We start from the raw sequence: 20787 nt of genomic DNA, 5'->3' as shown, positions 1-20787 counted from the left end.
ATGATTTTGCAAAAAGGACTGTTTACCAGACGTGTTTATTCGGACATTAAGCATTGTCCCCTTGCATCACAGTCAAAAGAAAAAAGAAGCCTTTTAAATTATCTTCACTTGTAAATCTCAAGTTAACCAGAGGCTAACTACATCCACAACACCTGCTCTAACTACAGAAAAAAAATGTGAAAGGCATATAAGTTTTAAGGTCCTTTAAAATGCCAATATATACTATATACTACATATATTATGTATATGTCATGTGTGATCCATCATAAATAAATGAACTAAAGGTCTACCATAGCTAAAACAAACACAATCCAATACACTTCTGCAATAAGTTCTACTTCATGAAGGTGATAATGTTTCATTGTTATTCAGACTGTGTTAAGGAAGTGGTGACTCATCTGTACTGTGGAGATTTTTTCTATTTTTATTATTTTTTATTTTATTTAATTTTATTTTATTTATTTATTTTGGAAATTGGACATGCAATACATTAGCAGATAATGTTTTACCAATGTATTTCATAATACATTTCATTTGGCAGATATTCTCATTCATGATTATGGTAAAAGAGAAATAACTGCTTTAGCATTAGATTTCTTCTGTTTGAAATTTATAGTAAATTATACATCCGTACTTTATAGATGGGCTGTTGTATCTGGTCTCAAAATTCTATTAGGACAGGTATTCTATGAAATCTATTTTGTCAATATCAATTATATCATATTTGCTTATTTGTTATAGTGCATTGGTGGTGTTTAAATTCGAGCTGCTGACTGAGTAGTTTCACACCACCAGTAACATGTAGCTTTGTTTTGCAATGACCTGATATGAACTGATATGAATGCAGATGCACTGAGACAAAATGTGAAAATACAAGAAATATGGGAATAAAACTGTGTAGCCTTTCTTTAAAATTTTAAGAGCAACAGACATGCAGCCTTCCCTAGAAAAAAATATAATGCCGTTTGACTGAAGCCTGTGCTGTCATACAGTTGTGGCACTTTTATAGCAAGGGACAGGACTACACACGAAGTCATTTGCAGCTAATAAGAGTGACCACTAAAATGCATTAGTGCAAATTATTCTGTCCTTGCCACTGTATAATGCTCTTCCTGATCTTACTCTGCTGATAATCAGCTGTTTTACCTAAGAGCTTATACACAAGTGTTTCATCAGGAATATGCAAAGATCACTTGGTGAACAGCAAGGTATACAAATGGATTTGGAAAGAAAGTTGCTTTTGTTAAAGCCTAATGTCAAAATAGAAGATACAGACTACAGTGAAAATATTGTCCTTCAGATCTATGGTGTCCTGAAGTGCAATATGCTGAACCATTCAAATAAGACGTGAGTAGCAAAAAGAGCGACACACTTAAAAAATATCTTTAGAGAGTATTTGTGCTACAGTAATAGCCTCTGGAGGATACAGCTGTATTGCTGTTGCATTTCTATTCAAAGTACATCAGATTTCAATGAGTTGCTCTGCCAATAATCAAAGTAAGGTGATTTCAAAAGGCCATTTGCCAACATTTTTCATCTTTATTGCACACTTTTCACAGGCAGCTTTGTGTTTTAGGCACCCAACCTAGCTCCTTGGTGTATTAGCACAGCTGTAAATGTATCCAGGACTGAAAAAAAGCTAATCAGTGATGCAAATGCACTTCATAGTGTTGATGGAAGTTAGCTGAGTGTGGCTTCTGTTGATGTGTACCTGGCTATAAAATCTTTTTTAACTTTGGAACAAAAGTTATTCTGGCTTGCACAAAGGGAACACCAGCTTTCCTCCTGGCAGTACCACTGCAATTCTGAAAGAATGTCTGGTACTGTACTTGCAGTATGGAAAAGCATACTAATACTATAGTACAGTAGCAATGTTGCTTACAGTATCAGACTAATGACTAGATATAAAATTTGCAACTGGCAAGAGAAAGCCAACTGCCACTTTTATGGTCAACCATATTAATGTAAGGTGTAAAAGTGCATGGAAACCTGGAACTGATGACATTTAACTCTTAACTAAGAGTATCACACACAAAGTATCACACACAAGATTTTCAACAGTAGTGATACCAGCTTGGTCCATGCATGTAGTCATTTTTAAGGCAAGCACAACTACGCAGCCACACAGCACTTGATAAGATTTTCTCTGCTATGATCTGCTGCTGAATTCAAATCAAATATTTTGAACCTCACCCAGCTCAGCTGTTACCAGGACTCTCAAATATAATAAATTCAGGATTTACTGGCAAGCTTCATATTTCTCTGTGTGAAGCTCTACTCATTTATTAGGATTATCTACATTCCACCAAAGATAAGAACCAAAGCCACAATGAGGTTTAGAGTCTTGTTAAAGGTCTTTAAATGCAAATATATAATAAGCTGTTGCTAATTTGATTTTGTGCTTGGTCTTTGTATGATACCCACTGATGTCTAAAAATAATAAGTTTTAATTGTTTTTAGTGCAAAAATAATGACATCAAAAGCAATTTATCCTAACAGTATGAGTACTGAAGACATTACAGGGTGCACATAGCCTACTTCTTATACATCTTTGAAATACACTTTACCCACAGCAAACACTGAATTTGTGTGCATCCCGCTGGTGAAAAGCCTAACCACTATTTGACCCTCATTCTATTCCATAACGTTGACTCAATTTATGGAAAGTATCCCTGCAGGGTTTGTATTTCCTCTGTCACAAAAAAGGAATGCAATTAGAGTATACTGATATTAAAATCATTACCTAATGACTAAAGTCTTTGTATGACTTCTTCCATGCTGTGACATTCACTGTTCAGGCACAAATCTCACATAAATGTGTGGACAAGAGCATTTCTAAGTGTGTGTTTGAGGACTGTCTGCAGGGCAGATTGATTCAGATGTGCTAAGGCCAATCGATCACTGAATCGCATTCAACAAACTCATATGGATTTTTCATACATGAAGGTATTCTTTTTTTAGCAGTGGCTGTTTTGATGACATACAGTGGTATGAGCAAAACCTCACCAAGATAATAAACTGTTGCAATTGTGTAGCAAAGAAACCAAATATGTAATTTATCGCAAATTACAAGTAATTTGTCAATAATATTTGCTCATTAAAAATGCACCAGAACAATAGCAATGTCGCCTGCATACTATACATTTCCTGTACAAACAAAACACCTTTTTTGAGAATTTGAGAAGAAAACCACATTACTTGAAGATTTTTTTATTAGCAAATGCTAATGATAAATTAAACACCAGAAATGAATTCAATAAAAGCAAGAGCAATAACAATAAAAGCAAAGCAAATTATACTGGTCATTTTTTGCAATGCAAGCTCTTTTTAAGGTGTGAGAAGTTTTGATAACCTTATGCCTATTTTAACAAAGGTGATTTAGTCTTTTTTGGTTTTAGCAAAAATTTTGTTACATTAAACTACACTCTGACTGTAGTTTATCAAACTTCTTAAGCATTTTTATGACATCTCTATTGTCCTTCAAGAAACAAAGCTTTGCAATGTTGACAGTATGGAGAATCATTAAATTTGCCTGCTGCTCCTCTTGGAGCATAAATCAAGCCGATATATCTCTCCGACCCCACTCCCTGGTGGCTTACTTAGAGCCGTGCCAACACAGCACTGGCTGCGGTATGAGCAAGGGTAAGCATGCAAGGGCTGTCCTTAAGCTGAGCTGTCTGATGGTATAAACAGGCCTCTGCCTCCTCTTGAAAGCAATAGGGATCAAGCAGGCTTAGTAGGCATGACCTGTGAGGGTCCAGACATGGCCAGAACATGCACCACAATACAACTGTTTTAAGAATTTCTGCACTATTGAACATCAGGAGACTAGCCTACATCACATTGCTCATGGCCCGGGAACAGAACCTAGATGTACTCCACTGAAGATTTGCAGAAGACTAAAGACTTATTAATAATAATTAATTCTATTAATATTGATATTAATGTTACTAATAATATTAATCAGACATCTCAGAATATAGGATAAGAAATGAAATTCGGCACAATAACACCTGTTATTCTTACAAAACACTCCAAAAAACCTCAGCTCTTTACAAAAAATAATGTATTGGTTTCTTCAACAACATGCAGCATAGAACCAGAATTAAAGGCAAAGGAAATGACAAGACATTTGCTCATGGTTCTCTCAATTGCTTTATGGTCATACATAAATGCTGAAATTGGTTTGTAACATATGCTCTCCTTGCTCTGTTTACTTCCTTCATTTAGTGTGACTGAATTGCTTTATTTGTGATTATCGCCCCAAAAGCTGCTGGAATGCACAGCATCACACCTCATCATGTAATTTACCCATATAGTAGAAATGGGAATATGCAAATAGTGTCATAGTATTTTGCAGCACCAAATGTGCCCTGGGGCTGCCTGTCCAATGACACAAATCATCAATTAAGATCTCAGCAGGGTTTAGGGATAAACTAAATTGGCATTATCCCTATCTGACAATATGTAGAGCCGTGCAGGGTACATCACAACAAAGAACAAACACCACTGAGGGTGACTGGTGGTGATGTGTTTCAACACACGTGTTTGTGCGTGTGAGTACATCATGAAAATGTAATTCCAGCTGAATCATCCACTTTGAGGCACTGACAAAGGTATACAATCATTTGAATGGTGTAAAAGGTAACAGTTTGGTTTTTTTTTTGGTTTTTCAACAGTGACACACAGCATCAACAAGAGTTTCTTTCATAGCATTTACTTTCACAGGGATTTTACACTGAGCACGCTGCACCTGCCGACCTAAAGCAGTCTAAATCGTCATTATGATTTCTCAGGGAAGCAGATGATTAGTAAACAAATGGTTCAGGCATAATTAATTAAGCTAATGTACTTGCAGTGTTCAAAGTACTTTTCTTGTGAGGGCCCTTTACTTGACAACATACAATTGTAACATTTTACAATGACAGATAACAACAAAGGAAAATAACACTGAAGCTATGTTTCCTGAACTTTACAGTTAGCAATTTGTGTTTTTTGTTTGCTTTGTGTTCATGGTTTGGTTTGACTTATAAGTATTGAAACTTTGCAAAGACCTGACAATTTGTGCATTTTAAATTGCAAGATTATCAACATCAAATTGAACAGGGACAACCCGTGTTCAACACAAGCTGTCTGACAGACCCTGGCAACATCAAATCAAAATGATGGCATCTGATGCCAGTCAAACGTGTTCTGAAATAGTTACTAAGCCAGCCATCTGAAATAGATAGTGTTGAGTGGCACACAAAGAAGACCAGTGTTCAATTTAGACAGGTTTTGCAGGGCAGAGAGGCTGAGAGCTAACATTAGACCTCACTGAGCTGCAAATACTTTTAACAAGAAACACTTGAATCAAAAATTGAGAATTCATAAAGAAGCACAGACAGGTTTGATCATTTAAAAAAGAATTTTGGAATACATTCACGGTATTTTGTTTTACTTTGACATAGATGCCCTAAGTTACACACATAAGAGCATAAATTCACAGCAAAACTTTAGTTATAAAATTATCAGTTAAAAAAACGGCATTTCCAACCACCGATGTTTTTTCTGTTCAGTTTGATATTAATGTTGTGGTTAATTGTTTATTGTGTCACCAACGAAAACAGCCACACACAGCACTAACATTTATTCTTAACACAAAAGGCCGATCTCAACGTTGATCTCAGTATAAGTTGTTTTACTCTGAAAATCATTTTTTCACAAACACCAAGTTTGCCAGTGAAAATAAAAGCCTTTTTACTCGAATGCAACGTAAGTAACTTCAACATAAAGAAAATCGCAGTAGCAGTGAAGACAACCCAAACACGGTTTTTGCAGCCAAGATTCAAACCTTAAAATATTCGCTGTTTATTTAGATATATTCTAAAGGCGATGTGCATCCCTATGTTTGCTGATTTACAAAGCCGCAAAAATAAAATGCAAGCTTCCTGCAATTATCCTGCCCGACCTAATTATTATTCTTATTAGGATATTATTATTCTCTAAATTACAACCTTTTTCATAAAGCCATCCTCCGCATAATACAATAGCCTACATCCCTGATACTTGCATCACAAACATTACCGATACATTTTTTTAATCCAAACGCCGCATCAAGCAAAAGAAAAAAAAATCCACTGGTCTTTTGGTCCGTCACATAAATGTATCTCGTCTCCTTTCCCTCTCTCTTTTTCTCCCCCTCCTCTACTCCCCCCTCCCCTCGTTCGCTCTCTCTCTCTCTCTCTCTCTCCCTCTCTCTCTCTCCCCCTCCCTCTTCCTCTCTCTCCCTCACTCTGGCCTGGCTGGCTGTCTGACTGTATGAATAATGTCCTGCCTTTTGTAATGAAGGGGGGGAAAGGGGAAAAGCACGCTGAAGTGGTAAAGACCTGCTCCCATGCACTGACATTGAAAATGAATGACAGCTTACCTGCATGCCAATCTTCATCAGACTGACACTGGGCTGACAGCACAGCCTATACTCCTCCACACAGCCGATGACGTCAGCCATGCTAGGCTCCTCCCACCGCCAGCTCCATCTCTGCTCCCCGTTTTTCCAACACCGGGCTGCTGATGCCTTCCAGTGTCCATGGGAAATATGGCAATTACGTGTATGCCTGCGCGAGAAAGGATGCCCACGTGAGCATGGGAAAAGACAACATCCTACAGTTTGTTGTTCAGGTACCTGCTTGTTCAAAGCAATGACTTGGTGGTCAGGTCTACCACTGAGACCCTGAACAGGTTGCAAGTCAGTTTTTAGGAAAAAATGTTTATATTGCTTGATTTTAGCATCAATATCACTCTCACTAACCTGCATGACCGTTTTGAAACCATCACCTGACAGAATTCCGTGCAAACAAAAGGACACTCAAACTCTATACTTTTCACTGTGATTTAGAGCTGACTTTGTTATAGCCTATGTTTTTTCCTCTTGGTATTTGTTGTTGTAAATATCCAGTCCTCTGTAAGCCCATCTGACTCTTTAATTAAGCAACACTGTATTTACAGTAGCCAAGTCATTATTGAGTCTTACAAAGGCCACTTAAAGGCAACATGTCTACTTGCAGTAAACACACGGGGACCACCACTTCAATGCACAGGCACACACATGCATGGCTTCTAGACATGTATGCCTTTGAATTTCAGATCTGTCCAGCCCTCTGTCGGTCTGAGTTAATAACTACATGCTTCAAAAAGTCAGGTGGGATGATGGGATTCTAGAGTCAGTCTTGCAGGTAAGAGCCCTAGAAAGGCTAGATTTCTTAAGACGTGTCCTTCTATTGGCTTTGAGTGTTTTCAGACAAAAACACAAGTTAATATCAAAGAAATATTTTAGAAATCAATTGGTCTATAACTACCATATTACAGACAACGTATATGGTCCAGTAATGATAAATTGAGGATTGCACAGTGGTGCAAGATGTAGCTATTTAGATTTATTTCCATATTTAAATATACTAATACCACAGTGATATAGCATTATAAGTTCTGCAATTAAAGTCATACAGGCGTTTAACTACGTTCTGCACAGTTAGTAGTCAAATGGACTAGAACTCAGGGGCCAAGCACTTAACAGGTCACAGCAGAAATATTTTCTGAGATCATTATGCTTCGTTTCATTTGAAATCGTATTTAGCTCTGAAACAAATGTGAAGGAGTAAAAATGACGTGTCTTTCTGGGTTTCAGCCCACAGCAGAGGGGTGGCAACAAACCGTGGTGGCACATGAGCTCTTTGCGTTTTAGTAACGACGCATTTTATTGGCTACTGTTGAAATCGTTCATCCAATTATATTCAAGTTTGTTGTTACCAGGAACTAGAAGACGCGATGGTGAGAGGTTGGCGTATCAGCAAGGAGTAACTTTAATGAAAACAAAACGAACAGCATTATATTTACAACATATTGTTTCATTTCTTCAAAAGGCCCTTTCACTGCCGTTGCAGGTGTAGCATCGTTAGCAGGTAGCTAACATTAGCCGTACTGTACCGCTAGCTGAGTTAGAGCCGTGCTTTGAACTGGCAGATAGTTTATTAATGGCACAGACTTCGGTAGTACAATCCTATTGCATCCACTTGATGATTAGGTGAGGAAACTGCCAACCCAGAATCATAAGTGGTTTAGCAGAAAATGGCAAATACCGTAATGGAAGTCGGCACGGGCGTGTTGGTCCTTGCAGTGGTTTGGATCGCAGCCCTTGTGTTTGGGATGATGCTGCTGAGAGCGTCTGGCTCAGCGCGGTGAGTGAGGACGGAGTTACACACGGTTAGAAAATATGGTTCATGAAGAATAGCCCAGATCGAGGCAGTTGCTTCACATAACTTTGACATTTTTGCTACTGTACAGCCAAAGTACAGTAGCAAGTAGCAGCAGTAAGTTTTCTTAAAATAAATTCGGCCTATTTCTGAGTCATTAGGTATCTATTTATTAAAGTAATATGTCATAATAATAATAATAGGCTATAATAGTGATAATAATTTCCCAGTGTAGCAATATAAAAAAGATTTAAGGTGTTTAAACAGTTTTTTCAATTTTGCCTGAATCACAGAAAGGTTACAACTCTGTCATTATTGACCACATCCTGACGCCTAAATATTCTGTCTATCCGTTAGATCAGCAAATGTACTTTTCCTGACTCCTTATATTGTTAAAATATGCTAATTTACTTCCAGGACCCTGCAGTTTCTGTTGATTAATAAGAGTGCAGTTACATTAGATCAGGCCCTCAAACCACTAATGTCGTAAATGTTTATTTTTGTGTAGAATGCATAGCGACAGCAAACCCTGTGCACTATAGGGTGCAGTTACAGTAAAGTTTAAATGGGGTGAAACATGGTGCTATTTACTTGATTGGAAATTTAATGGCGTTTTAAAACCACAGTCAAGAATGCCATTGTTTTGATTAGTACTTTATGACATTATCCTCAGACTACCCTGTTTACTGCAATTCTTACTTAGAGAACACTGTAGTATGTTGAGTCCTTATGTTATCCTCTTTGTTTTAACTGTGTACCTCTGTATGTGTGTTTTATCTTGTCAGATTAGGAGTTATTCCCATTTTCCTCCTGGTCCTCACCATCACTCTGGCACTGGTGCTTTTTCCTCGTGCTCCAGAGACAACTCCCTCTTTCAAAGAGATAAAGGTCAGCTCTGATTCAACTTACAAACTCAAATGCTTGACAGCACAGTAAACTTTATCACCCTGCCTCTAATCCTGCCTGAATGACTATACTATGTTGTATTATAGTAAAAAGTAAATACAACATAGAAATATTTTACTTGAGAAACATTTTGGTTTGCAAGGTGCTAACCCAGTTATTTGTTTCATAGAAGCACTTAGAACCACGATAAGGAGATTTTCCACTACATTACATTAGACCATTTATTGCAGTACACGGAGACTTGTATTATTATCTGGCTGATGCATAACTACACAACGTACTTCAGTTGAAAATAAATGCAAGCCAGGGATGTTTTCAGTCTTGTAAGGCATTTGGCATTAATTACCAACAAATGTTTTGGGTGCATAAACCACAAAGTGAAAAATAGGGATTCATAGCCCTTAAATAAAATGCTTAATGTAGCTGAATTGCAATCATATGCATATTTTTCTGCTCTCAAAATTATAATTAATAATTAATACAATACCAGTCAAAACTGGATACATTTTACCATTGATTTAAGAAGGTAAAGAAAGACTCCAATACAACAAACATGTGTCTTTATCACAGATATGTGGTCTAAAAAGGGGTAATATAATGTATATTTTAGGCTAAGTTCACATCATGCTCTGTCTCTAAGAGCAAAATTATTTTATTCTATTTCTACTAATTGAGGATTTTTTTTTTTTTTGTAAAGTGCCTTGAAATTATTGTATTGTGATTTAGCGCTATACAACTGAATTGAATATTCTCCATATAGTAGGTTTGAGTTAAATACGTGTACAACTTTTCCCAAATAAAACCCTAATTCTGAAATAAGGCGATATTAACAGTACTGTGGCCCTGTAAATAGCAGGTGTCATTGGGTGCGTGCTGTGCATGTGCTTGTCGTAAAGACCTGCTCTGCTTTATCTTAGTCCAACAGCAACAGAGAACAAACACCCCCTACATTGCCTCTGGGTCGTTCTAATAAGACGGCCGGATCTGCCAAGAAAGCTGCCACCCCATAGAAATAACAGCATAGCCCCGTACATGTTCATGTTTTATAGCCTTTGTGCAAAGGCAAATGACACAGAAAGGCAGCAAAATCTGACTTCCTGCATTTATGTAAAAGCTTTAGAAGAAAAGATCCTTGCTTAATCTAGAAATTAATTCTGATGCATAATATAATATATATTATACATATATAATATACAATAATATAATAGGTTAAAATTATTTACACTTACTTTATAATGGTGATACAATCATTTCAAGGCACTTTACAAAAAAAATTATCCTCAATTAGTAGCAATAGAATAAAATAATTCTGCTCTTAACAGAGCATGATGTGAACTTAGCCTAATATATATCACCCTCTGGCCGTCTTACCCAGTTGTGTGCTTTATATAGAGTTCTCAATGACTATTGCTGGAAATGCCATGAGGCCTGTGATTTTTCTTAATTGGAAGTCTACATAATATATATATGTAATATTATTTTTTTTTATTTCAAGTTATACTGAATATACTTAGATGCTAAATACCACTAGCACTGAGAATGTGAAATAATAAACTAGGCTACAATATAGAAATGTAAGAAAAGCACCTTAAAGAATTTGTATCCCATTGCTGTGTGTTTTGACTGTCATTTTTACCAGCATATTTTGTTCTGTATGAAATGATTCAGGGTCTAATGCACAGTATATCAAAAGTTACAGTGACCACAAAATCCCAAATCTATCCTTTAAGAAAAATTGTGTCTTTAAGAATTGAACAAGCCCGAAGCCTGTTGGATAAATGAATAACAAGGGACATCCTCTTTGATACTTCAAAGTTAAATAAATAAATATTTGTCATACAGGACTAGAAAAACTAGATATTATAATCATCATGGAAATAGACATGCATGTAATGTTGAAAATCACATTATGGTGTAGACTAATGTTCAGTGAACACTTAGAACAACCTAAAAACTTATTTGGAAGCTGTGTTTGTTTGCTACTCTGTGTGTGTGTGCGTGTGTGTGTGTGTGCAGACTATAGAAATATCTAACCTCTTGCTATTAAACCAAAGTGAAATATCATAGTGCCAATTATACCAGTCCCAGACTAGGGGTGGGGGTGGTTTATAACGGAACCCAGTCCTCTGCCCCCGACTGCCTGCTTGCTCCCACCTGTGTGCTCAGTGGCACATTAATAAAACATGGCCCACACTTTGGGTTCCTGCTTGCTGTGTAATTGGCAAATTAAAAAGTGAGATGCATTAAATGTATCCATGAGAGATGGCATACATCATTCTCACCTCACCTAGATAACAGTGGATTTATAAATAAACACATGGACCTACGATAACCCCTCAATAGTTTCTGTGAAATCTCTCTTTATTCAGCAGTAGGGCTGCTATTCTTCTGGTATTATCTGGCTTAAGGGTATTTTCTCCGTTTGTATTTGCGTATCCATGGGTGGCTCATGATCTAAATATTAACACAGAACCAAAGCTATCAGTGAAGTGCTGGTTAAATCCATCAGTGGCAGCTTTAGAGACTCCAGACGTCTCCTAACTGAGGAAACAGCAACCTCAGTGAAACAACAGATCTTCTACTTCTACTAAGTCCTGGATCTCATTTCCTTTCAATCATTGTGGTTTGATTATCCAACTATGTACACAATAAAACGCTGTAAGATAAGGTAAGATAAACTTTATTCGTCCCCAAATAATTCAGGGTAATGGTATGTAATATGTACAATGGTGCAGTAGTTAGCACTGTGGTCTCACAGCAAGAAGATTTTGGGCTAAAACTAGCCACCCCAACTGGGGTCTTCCTGTGTTGGTCCCATCAGTCCACTTCAAAAGCTTCTCTGTGTCTTCTGTAATGGATTGGATGAATACAGAGCAACGGGATCCATAAGTTAAGAGAGCACCTGAATCAGCATTTAGTTTCAGCAGAAAACAGTGAAACAAATATGCTGTATTCTCCAATACACTACATGATTTTGTGGCTTTGTGCTCAAGTCATGTCTGATATAGTGAGTTAATGGCATGGTTACAGTCAGCACATACTGAAAGGCATGTACTGCTGCCACACTTCGCTCCTCCTCCTGCTTTTGATAACCAAAGCCCAAATCACACTATTCAAAACTACTTGTGATATATATTCTGCTGATAAGTCTACATGTTAAACTGAGATTTAAAGTGACCTTAGAGAAACTTTCCCTTTCAGAAAGACTGGTCTTAACCTGCATCATTCTGCGTAGTGAAGCTCAAACATCCAGTTGAAGTAACAAGTAGTAACAATTCTCATAATGCCACAGTATCACTCTGACTCTACTCAAAGGCTTTGAGAAAGGTCCCTCATGACATCTAGTGGCTGATAAAGGAAAAACTGACTTCATGAACAGCTTTGTGTTTACACTGCACTGGATACTACTGACTAGGTACACATGGCATTATGTATCATCATGGAGAACTCCTGAGCATTGAATAAATTCAGTTTTTCTTCACTCTACAGATAGTGGACTCTTTGTTCATCGGCCGTTATGTGCTGCTGGGAGTGGCGTGCGTAGTCTTTCTTGTGGTGTTCTTCATGCTGCTCCCCTTTCATTTCCTGCAGCCTGTCTATGCCAAGGCCTTAAAAACACACTAGTGCTGCCAAGGTCAGAGTTGGCACTGGGATCACATCGCTAATGTACACAACTCAAGACAAGCAGACCCCAGCAAGAGGCCCCCCTTCATATGGAAAGAAACTAAGAAACTGCCATATGCATCCCACACCAACAGCAGGACAACAGGAAGTGTTTTCTACATGGCCCACTGTTTTTTGAGTGTTTTTTTTTTACATATTGTACCATTTAATATATCAAATGAATAAATAGATGTTTTTGATGTCTGTACCGCACTACAATAAGTTCTACTTAATCAATACTTTTTATATTAAGAAATGAAATATTTACATAGCCTCTCTAATTTGTCTTATATGTATTACTTGACCTACAATATGTTGACTCGTAAAACAATGTCAAAGTGAGTTGTGGCAGTACATTACACACATTCAACACGGTTTGGGCAAACTGAGCAAAAGTTGTTCATTAAAATTCTATTTTATGGGCTGCCTAAGATCTGGAGATTAATAGTTTTTCAACTGGCCTGACTGACAGTAAATATTTGAAGAATGCTATTAAAAATGCGTAATGCAACTTCATTGATAACTTGAGCACAATCAGATTGTTTTTTTTACAGCTGGACAACAAGCAATTCAGCAACATTACACATAAAAAAGTAGGACACAATATAGTATGACACACCAAAGCAACTGGCATGTAGTATTTGTGTCGCTGAATAACTTTATTCTTTTTTTGTTAGTATCATATTAGTTGACAACTAGATTTTTCTTATTCCCCCAATTATTCTTGTTTTTATTTTCATGTTACCTCGCTTACCTATGTCTTTTACCACATTTATACAGTATGACTCTCTATCATGTTGCAGAAATGTTGAATATGTTTGCTAGAAAAACCTTCCATGTCCACACATTACTTTAATATCAGAAAGATCACAAAATATTATCATCTGGACAAGTAGAACTGAACTCAATGAAACAAAAAATTAACTGCAAATTGAACTGGATGAAGCCTTTGTGGAGAAAAGCCCCATGTAATTAAAATTAACTGAATAAATAAATAGCATTCTGGGCAAAACAGGAATATGTTTTACTGTATTTTGTAAATGGCTAATGGACTTAATTTTTACTTACATTTTTCTGCCTTAACAGACAAATTGCTTTACAATTTTGGCATGGGCTTCTGCTTTGCATTTGGTTGAGGTGTATATTATGCATTTTAGTATTTTGACTACTTGTCCATTTATTGTAGTGAATTATTAGAAATAATTTAGTTTAGTGGTTAGTACCTTTGCCTCACAGCAAGAAGGCTCCTGGTTTGAAAACCAGCAGGGACCTTTCCGTGTGGAGTTTCCATGTTCTCCCTGTGCTTGTGTGGGTTTTCTCCAGGTACTCTGGTTTCCTCCCACAGTCCAAAAACATGTATGTCAGGTTGATTGGTGACTCTAAATTGCCCATAGGAGTGAGTGTGAGTGTGTGAGGTTGTTTGTCTCTATATGGCCCTGTGATGGTCTGGTGACCTGTCCAGGGTGTATCCCTGCCTTTCACCCGAAGAGAGCTGGGATAGTCTCCAGCAGATTCCTGTGACCCTGGTTAAGGAATAAGTGGGTATAGAAAATGGATGACTGGATGGGTGTAGATGATGAATGAATGCTTTCACACTTAACACACTTTGTTTTTTTCTCATAAAAAGCCACTGATATAGCTAGGAAGACAAGACAAACTTTAGTAAGTAGACTATCTGATAATATTGCCAAAGTCTTTAGAATAGTTTGACAAGTTGGGAAATATGTTTTTTTCACTTTTGCCTGAGAGATAGACAAGAAGATCGGTAACACTATACTTGAAGGGTCTATGCTTGAAATCTAATGGTAGGTATGAAGCTTCATCTAGCAGTCATCTAACTTAGCTTAGCATAGAGACAGGACATCATTATGCTAGGCTTTGTCCAAACGCTACAAAATCCACCTACAAGTACCTATAAAGCTCACTAAATGTGGAATTACTTTACTACTAGGGTCCTGCTTTGGACTGCAATTTTATCACTAGCGCATTTCCTTCCTTTAAAAGTCAGTGTTTATCTAACAACCAGCTGGAAATTTATCTGTGAAAAGACATTAGAAGTTACATATATCACTGTGTTTTGCTATTGTGCAATTCTATTCTACATTTTTGTTACATTTTTTTGCCAACCATTAAATCATATCTTGTACTGTTTTGTTAGTTTTTTGACAAACAGTGCAGCATTCACATAGGTCTGATGCTGATTCCATGGGGTATGAATAAGCAGATGATTCCATAGAGAGTAATGAGCTTTTTCAGTCTAGAGGCGCAATTATAAACACTTGCCCCCCTCCCACTTCCATTTTAAGTGTGAAGCCCAAGGAGATGTGGAGTGGAATTCCAACCAGGATGATGAAAGAGAATCTAATGAATCAAAACCAATCCTATTAGTTCCAGCCCACATTGCCATACTGTGGTCCTTTTTCTGCACAACAATCCACTGCATGATTTCACACAAGCTGGGGAGTTGGGGGATTTCAACAGGGTGGGGTATGTGATCTTAAACCTTTTAACCTGGGGGGACTTGCAGCCTGTAATTGACCGCATGATTACTGCTAAGATCAAAACATGATCCTAGCCTCTACAGAAATTGGCACTGAGAATCAAGTGGCTTTAAAAGGACTGAAACTGAGTATTTAGCTGGCAAAGATATTCCCATTAACTTTAACAGAAACTTTGTGGTTGATGGCTTTTTATGCCATTATGCTGCCATTTATATTTCAAGGTCACAGTACAAAATATGTTTACACTAATTCCTCATTGTGTTGAAGTCTCAAACTCAAGGACTTTGTAATCCCTGAAGTCTGTGTCTAGAAGATCTGTCAGCATTCCTTAGCTTATTCTCTTGATCTCATATTAGCGCACTTTTTAAATCTTCTTCTCTCCCCTTTTCTTTTCCTCATTTTAATATTTTCTGCTACACTCTGTCTCTTGAGAGTGGGAAAATGAGCAGAACAAAGCATGTGGGGGTTTGAGGATCGTTTGGAACTGGAACCCGAGTCTTTGTGGCGCAGCCAGCTGGACATATAAAGAGATGGGGGTGGGTGAGATAGAGAAAGAGGGAGCATTGCAAGGGCAAAGAGGTGTGAGCAGAAAGCTCAGGACTGCTGGTTGTGAAACTGCATAGGGGATGGGGTATGCTTCTCACTGGTAGATCCTACATTCAGATTCACTCAAGCAGAACTTCTGGCTTGCTGTTCACATCGTCAGTCATCTTGCCCTCTGTTTGTGATATGGATACCGTCACCACCCCACCCAGCTCCCACACCATTGGTGCAGTTGGTGGAGATGGCAATGTTTACAATCTTTTCAAAATGTTTGCTAAATAAAACTTGAGTTCTCAGAGGGGTAAGAGTAAAATAAGTGAGGTCATTTTAAATCTTTACATAGACATGAAGTTTGGTTCACTGACTGGGTATTTCACTAAGCTGTGAAAGTTAGTGATAGAATGTGGAAATAAACTGGGATCTAGTCAAACTATGAAGTTTTGCAGCTTCAAAAGGCTTTCTGCATCCCTGGTTGTGTGCTATCATGCACATTTCTATATAGCTAGGGAATGCTATCATTGCAACAAACACTAAGGGGGCAAAATCTTCAAACTGACATTCTGGTGTTGCCTTGACCTTTTACCTCTCTCTCAGGAAGGAATTACTCTAAAGCTCTGCCTCTGGGGTGGATGGTGAAGGCCCAGATAAGAGGTTAGGTTGCTCACCAAAAGCTCTCTGCTGCTTGGACATGATGTCCCAGTGTGGTCTGAAGCCTGGGGGTTCCATTCTGACGTGCTGAAGACACAAGTGAATATTGGCCAGGCTTAGAAAGGCAATGGCTACACTGACTACACTACAATGACCGTGGTCACAATAGTTGAGCTTGGTTGGTGATCTAGTGGTGCTCAGGAGCGTGTTCAGTTGTTTCATAGGCTATAATTAATACTCTAGCATTTGGTTTGGCCTAGCTTAAAGTATATTTTGCCATAGAAATAGCAGCAGTAATGATAGTTGTCTGATTTATGTCTATCCAGTAACTGAATGCTTATAACCCCTTATGCTACTAAAATTTTTAACCCCTATGTCAGTTAGCTAAACGTATTTCAGAGTTCATATTGTCACCTCACTGATGTTTTAATTCAAGCCTAACATTTAGGAATCTACTGTTAAATGCTGGTACTAATGACGATTAAGGACTGGGATATTTCCGTAGTGATTATTACCTTTTTTCCTAGCATACTTCAAATGTATTGTAAGTGGGACTATAATCCACTGCCCCCCTTTCTGGTTTCATTTGACAAACAAAATAATATAATATGATATATACATTGCTGATGTGTAGTTAATGGCCCCACCAACCAGCACAGTCTTTACTTGTTGCTGTTCACCCAAACTGAGCCTGGTTCTGCTGGAAGATTCTTCTGTTGAAGGGACTTTTTCCTCTCCACTGTCACCAAGTGCTGCTCATAAGGGATTTGTTGTGTTTCTATCTAAAGTGCCTTGAGATTATCTTTATCGTGATTTGGTGCTATACAAAAAATTTAATTGAATTAAAAAAGTAAACTGAAATGGCTGTCTTCCAAACTACATTCTCTTTCTAAGACACAATGCAACAATGAAATATTGTAAAACACAGTAATATAATTTATGATTTATCTTTGCGTTAAAGTATTTAAGACTGATATTACATTCAGCATGAGTTCCAAACTGATGTACAGCAAAAAGTTTCAGTGGCCATATAAGTTCCATGGTTGTACCCACCACTGAGGACACCAAGGTCTTGACCTCGGTATGTTTTCCGAGGCACATATAACAGAAGTTGTGAAATAATTGAAATAAAATAAAAAAATAACTAAAAATAACATTAATATATATATATAATAATTAATCTGGTTGCTATAAATACATTGTACTGTGTCAAGATATCCAAATTTATTAACTGACTGCTGGTACATCTCTTTACATGAAGAGAATAATCTCAGCAGCCTCTGGATTCGTTGCTTAACTAACATTAATAAAATTAATAAAATAAAAAATCTAAAAGCAAAACATAAATAAGTAGACTTTTGGAATTGTGGAGAGGATACTGCGAGAAAAAGAAAGACAGGTGATGGAGATAGGCTAACATGCATATCATAGCCATAATTACAGCGACCCTCCTCGACAATGGGCAAATATATAAATATAAATATATATCCCAAATATAAATATGTATTACAACAGAACAAATAACAGTCAACAGTCAAAACAATGAAAATATTGCACATTATAGTATCAAACACATTTCTTCTTAGTACAGATCTTTACTGTCTACTGTCATGTGTGCATTAACTGTGAAAAGAAACTGGAAAAGTAGAAGATATTTCAGTGGGTCACTCATGATCTTGTGGTAAAAAAAGAAACTCAATAAAAATTACCCTTTCAGCTGTGGCACTAGTTCTTATGTCATAAATTAAGGGGATACAGTAATTTGTGCAAAACAAACAAACAAAAAAAAATGCCCAAAGTCTAAAATTTTCTAAAGTACTTTGCATAGAACCCCTTTTGTTTTTGTTTAGAGGCAAAATTAGAACTGTAATCTGTGCACACTCTGGGAGCCCACTCAAGCCAGACGCACTGACTGTGTTTAAAATTACAGCAGAACATTCTGACAAGGTTGAGTTGGCGCTTTTGTTTGCTTCTTGTTGGTGATCCAAGATGATGTATGAGACTCATACTGTGAAGACAGGCAGCTACAAATTTGCTTGGCTATTTGACTGGTGGGAGGTTGGGTAGTGAGTTGGGGTGGGGGGCTTGAGTTGTCACATAAAAGCAACACTGTGAAAGAAAGAGATGCCTTTGTACCCATTTAGTCTTTATTGAAGATGTTCATCAAAACAAGCAAAATTCTTCTAGTCTGATCATTTACATATTAGCATGAGCAAACACAATAGAAAATTTGAAATGTGTTCTCAACAGCAGCAGCATCAAAGGCTCTTTGTAGCATTTTTTTTCAGAGAACAGTTTTTCAACTTTAGGTGAAATACCTACTTTAAGAATGATGAAATAAAGATTTAAGTATTTGGTTTAAGTAATATCCTACATAAAAACTGTTCTGCTGCATTTGATCAGTCACATGGTAGACATTTGATTAATGAAACTGATCTGACTTGGGAAAACAGGCTTCCCTGTGCTGCCTCCCCCTTATTTCAACTCTTTTCGCCTCCCTCTTCCCCTCGACTGAGCCTTGTTTTCTGCCCCCCACCCCACTTATACAATGCAGAATGAATGGCACAGATGTTGTTGGACAAGACAGTACCCCTTGGTCCCCTTGCCCTTACTATTCGCTCAGCATGCGGTCTGAAACTTGTTTTTTGATCGTTGTTTCCCCTCAGCTATTCCCTCCTCAGGACAAAAGAAGGACCCAAAGAGGAGGGAGATAGGGAGACCAAGAGCAGCCAAATGAAAGAGGGAGGGAAGAGGAGCTCACAGCCATGAGTAAGGAATATGAAGAAAACATACTATTTAACTTTTCAAATATTAAGTTGTGTATAAGATAGGTCATAGGTTGAGCATTAGTAGGGAATTCACTGAGGGTATGGATGGTACAGTGGAGGTGTTGTAAGGGTCTTGCATCCAGGAAGTGTTAACTTGTGGACTGAAGATGCGAGTCAGTGTGTGGCTCCTTTGGGTGGGCTGCTTCTACACCTGGACAGAGTATTCCCAAAAGTGCAAATGCCAAGACATCTGTCCAACAGAGCCAGGACTGGACAAGAGTTCAAAGACCCGAATTAAGGAGCACAGTTATCACAGTGTCAGACACCAGCACACGCCTCACAGGAACAGGCCACACCGCAGAAAAGGTGAGCTGTTAACTCACTATCCTGGGGGGCACGCATCACTAACATGCTGAAATTAACTAATGTATTGCATGCAAGGACAGTACATTTCACTGCAAAAAGTAGGTACTTATGTAGGCTTTTAATGCATCTGGCTAAGATCATTTTATAAATGGAGGTGTCTGACTGTGTAAGAAATTATTTAAAAATGTAAATAAACCTGAAAACGAGTCTTAACTCATCCATTTGGATGGCTTTGACTTTACTTCCTTATTGTTGGTATCCCACAGACCCCACTGCTGTGTGTGTGTATAAGTTGTAGAAGTAATTACAAACAACCTCTTTTCCCCTTTTCTGTTCTTATTTTATTATAGCTAAAGATGTTGGAAAGTAGTAAAACTGTCCACAAACTGAGCCTGCACTGGATCACGTAATACAGTAACAAACATAAAAATATTATTACTAAAATCATATGTTATTTGGTCACAGATTAATGTACAATATGTGACTTTAAAATGTTTTGGTGGGAGTTGGACTCCAAAGTATATCTGATTGTAGTGTGAAAGAAGTACAGGCAACAGTGATCAAAATTTATGTCTGTTATACAGCTATGGTCCCTGAGATGCCAAGCAAAGCTAATGTGTTATTATCTGTAGCACCTGTCTGAAACATATGCAAGCAAATCTTAATTAGCAGAAGCAATGAAGTATCAATGTAACAATTGTATGTATGTTTTGAACTGTTTAAAATACAAATACACAAAACATTTTATTGTGTACAACAATTCTAAATTACCTAAATGCTAAAATGTCATTAAGAGAAACAAGCTTTTCTAAGGTGGTATGAGAATCATGCACTGTTATATAAAAATAAACAGAACACTGGTCACTTCTACAGGTTTATTTGCAAAAACTGACTACAATCACAGCATGTCTGATGAAAATAACATGCTTTTTCAATAATGAATTTAATTCTTGAACTCTTTTCATTTTTCCATTTTTTTAATGAAGTTGAGTAATTATGAAGCAGATGTGTTATGTGTTCAAGCACAGAACGCGTTTAAACCAGCTTCATGTTGACAATGATGCTGATGCTAAAATCTTATACAAAACATAGTTGAATTCAACTCTGAATTTACTCTGACTTTATATCACATTCCTCACGACAGCTGATAAATTCTTTCTA

At 37.4% G+C, this 20787-nt stretch overlaps 2 protein-coding genes across 4 annotated transcripts in view; one reads left to right on the top strand and one right to left on the bottom strand.

Annotated features, from left to right (window-relative positions):
* Positions 1–8204, bottom strand: part of pknox2 (pbx/knotted 1 homeobox 2) — a 115510-nt gene extending 107306 nt beyond the window's left edge. For all 3 annotated transcript variants that reach the window (XM_026328359.1, XM_026328356.1, XM_026328361.1), the window contains exons 1-2: positions 8118–8204; positions 6410–6596 (exon numbers count right to left, since the gene is read on the bottom strand). The gene's annotated coding sequence lies outside the window, so the exon portion shown is untranslated. The remainder of the gene's footprint in view (positions 1–6409; positions 6597–8117) is intronic.
* On the top strand, positions 7818–13818 carry tmem218 (transmembrane protein 218). Its single transcript, XM_026328363.1, has 3 exons — positions 7818–8216; positions 9017–9119; positions 12627–13818. Exons 1-3 carry the CDS (start codon positions 8107–8109, stop codon positions 12759–12761), a joined length of 348 nt encoding a protein of 115 aa, XP_026184148.1. The 5' UTR covers positions 7818–8106; the 3' UTR covers positions 12762–13818.
* The last annotated feature ends 6969 nt before the right edge of the window (positions 13819–20787 follow it).

The sequence above is a fragment of the Mastacembelus armatus genome, chromosome 14 (genome assembly GCF_900324485.2).
Source record: "Mastacembelus armatus chromosome 14, fMasArm1.2, whole genome shotgun sequence".
In the NCBI taxonomy this organism is placed as follows: Eukaryota; Metazoa; Chordata; class Actinopteri; order Synbranchiformes; family Mastacembelidae; genus Mastacembelus; species Mastacembelus armatus.
Note: the sequence above shows the minus strand (reverse complement) of the source record. Positions and strands in the feature narration are given on the sequence as shown.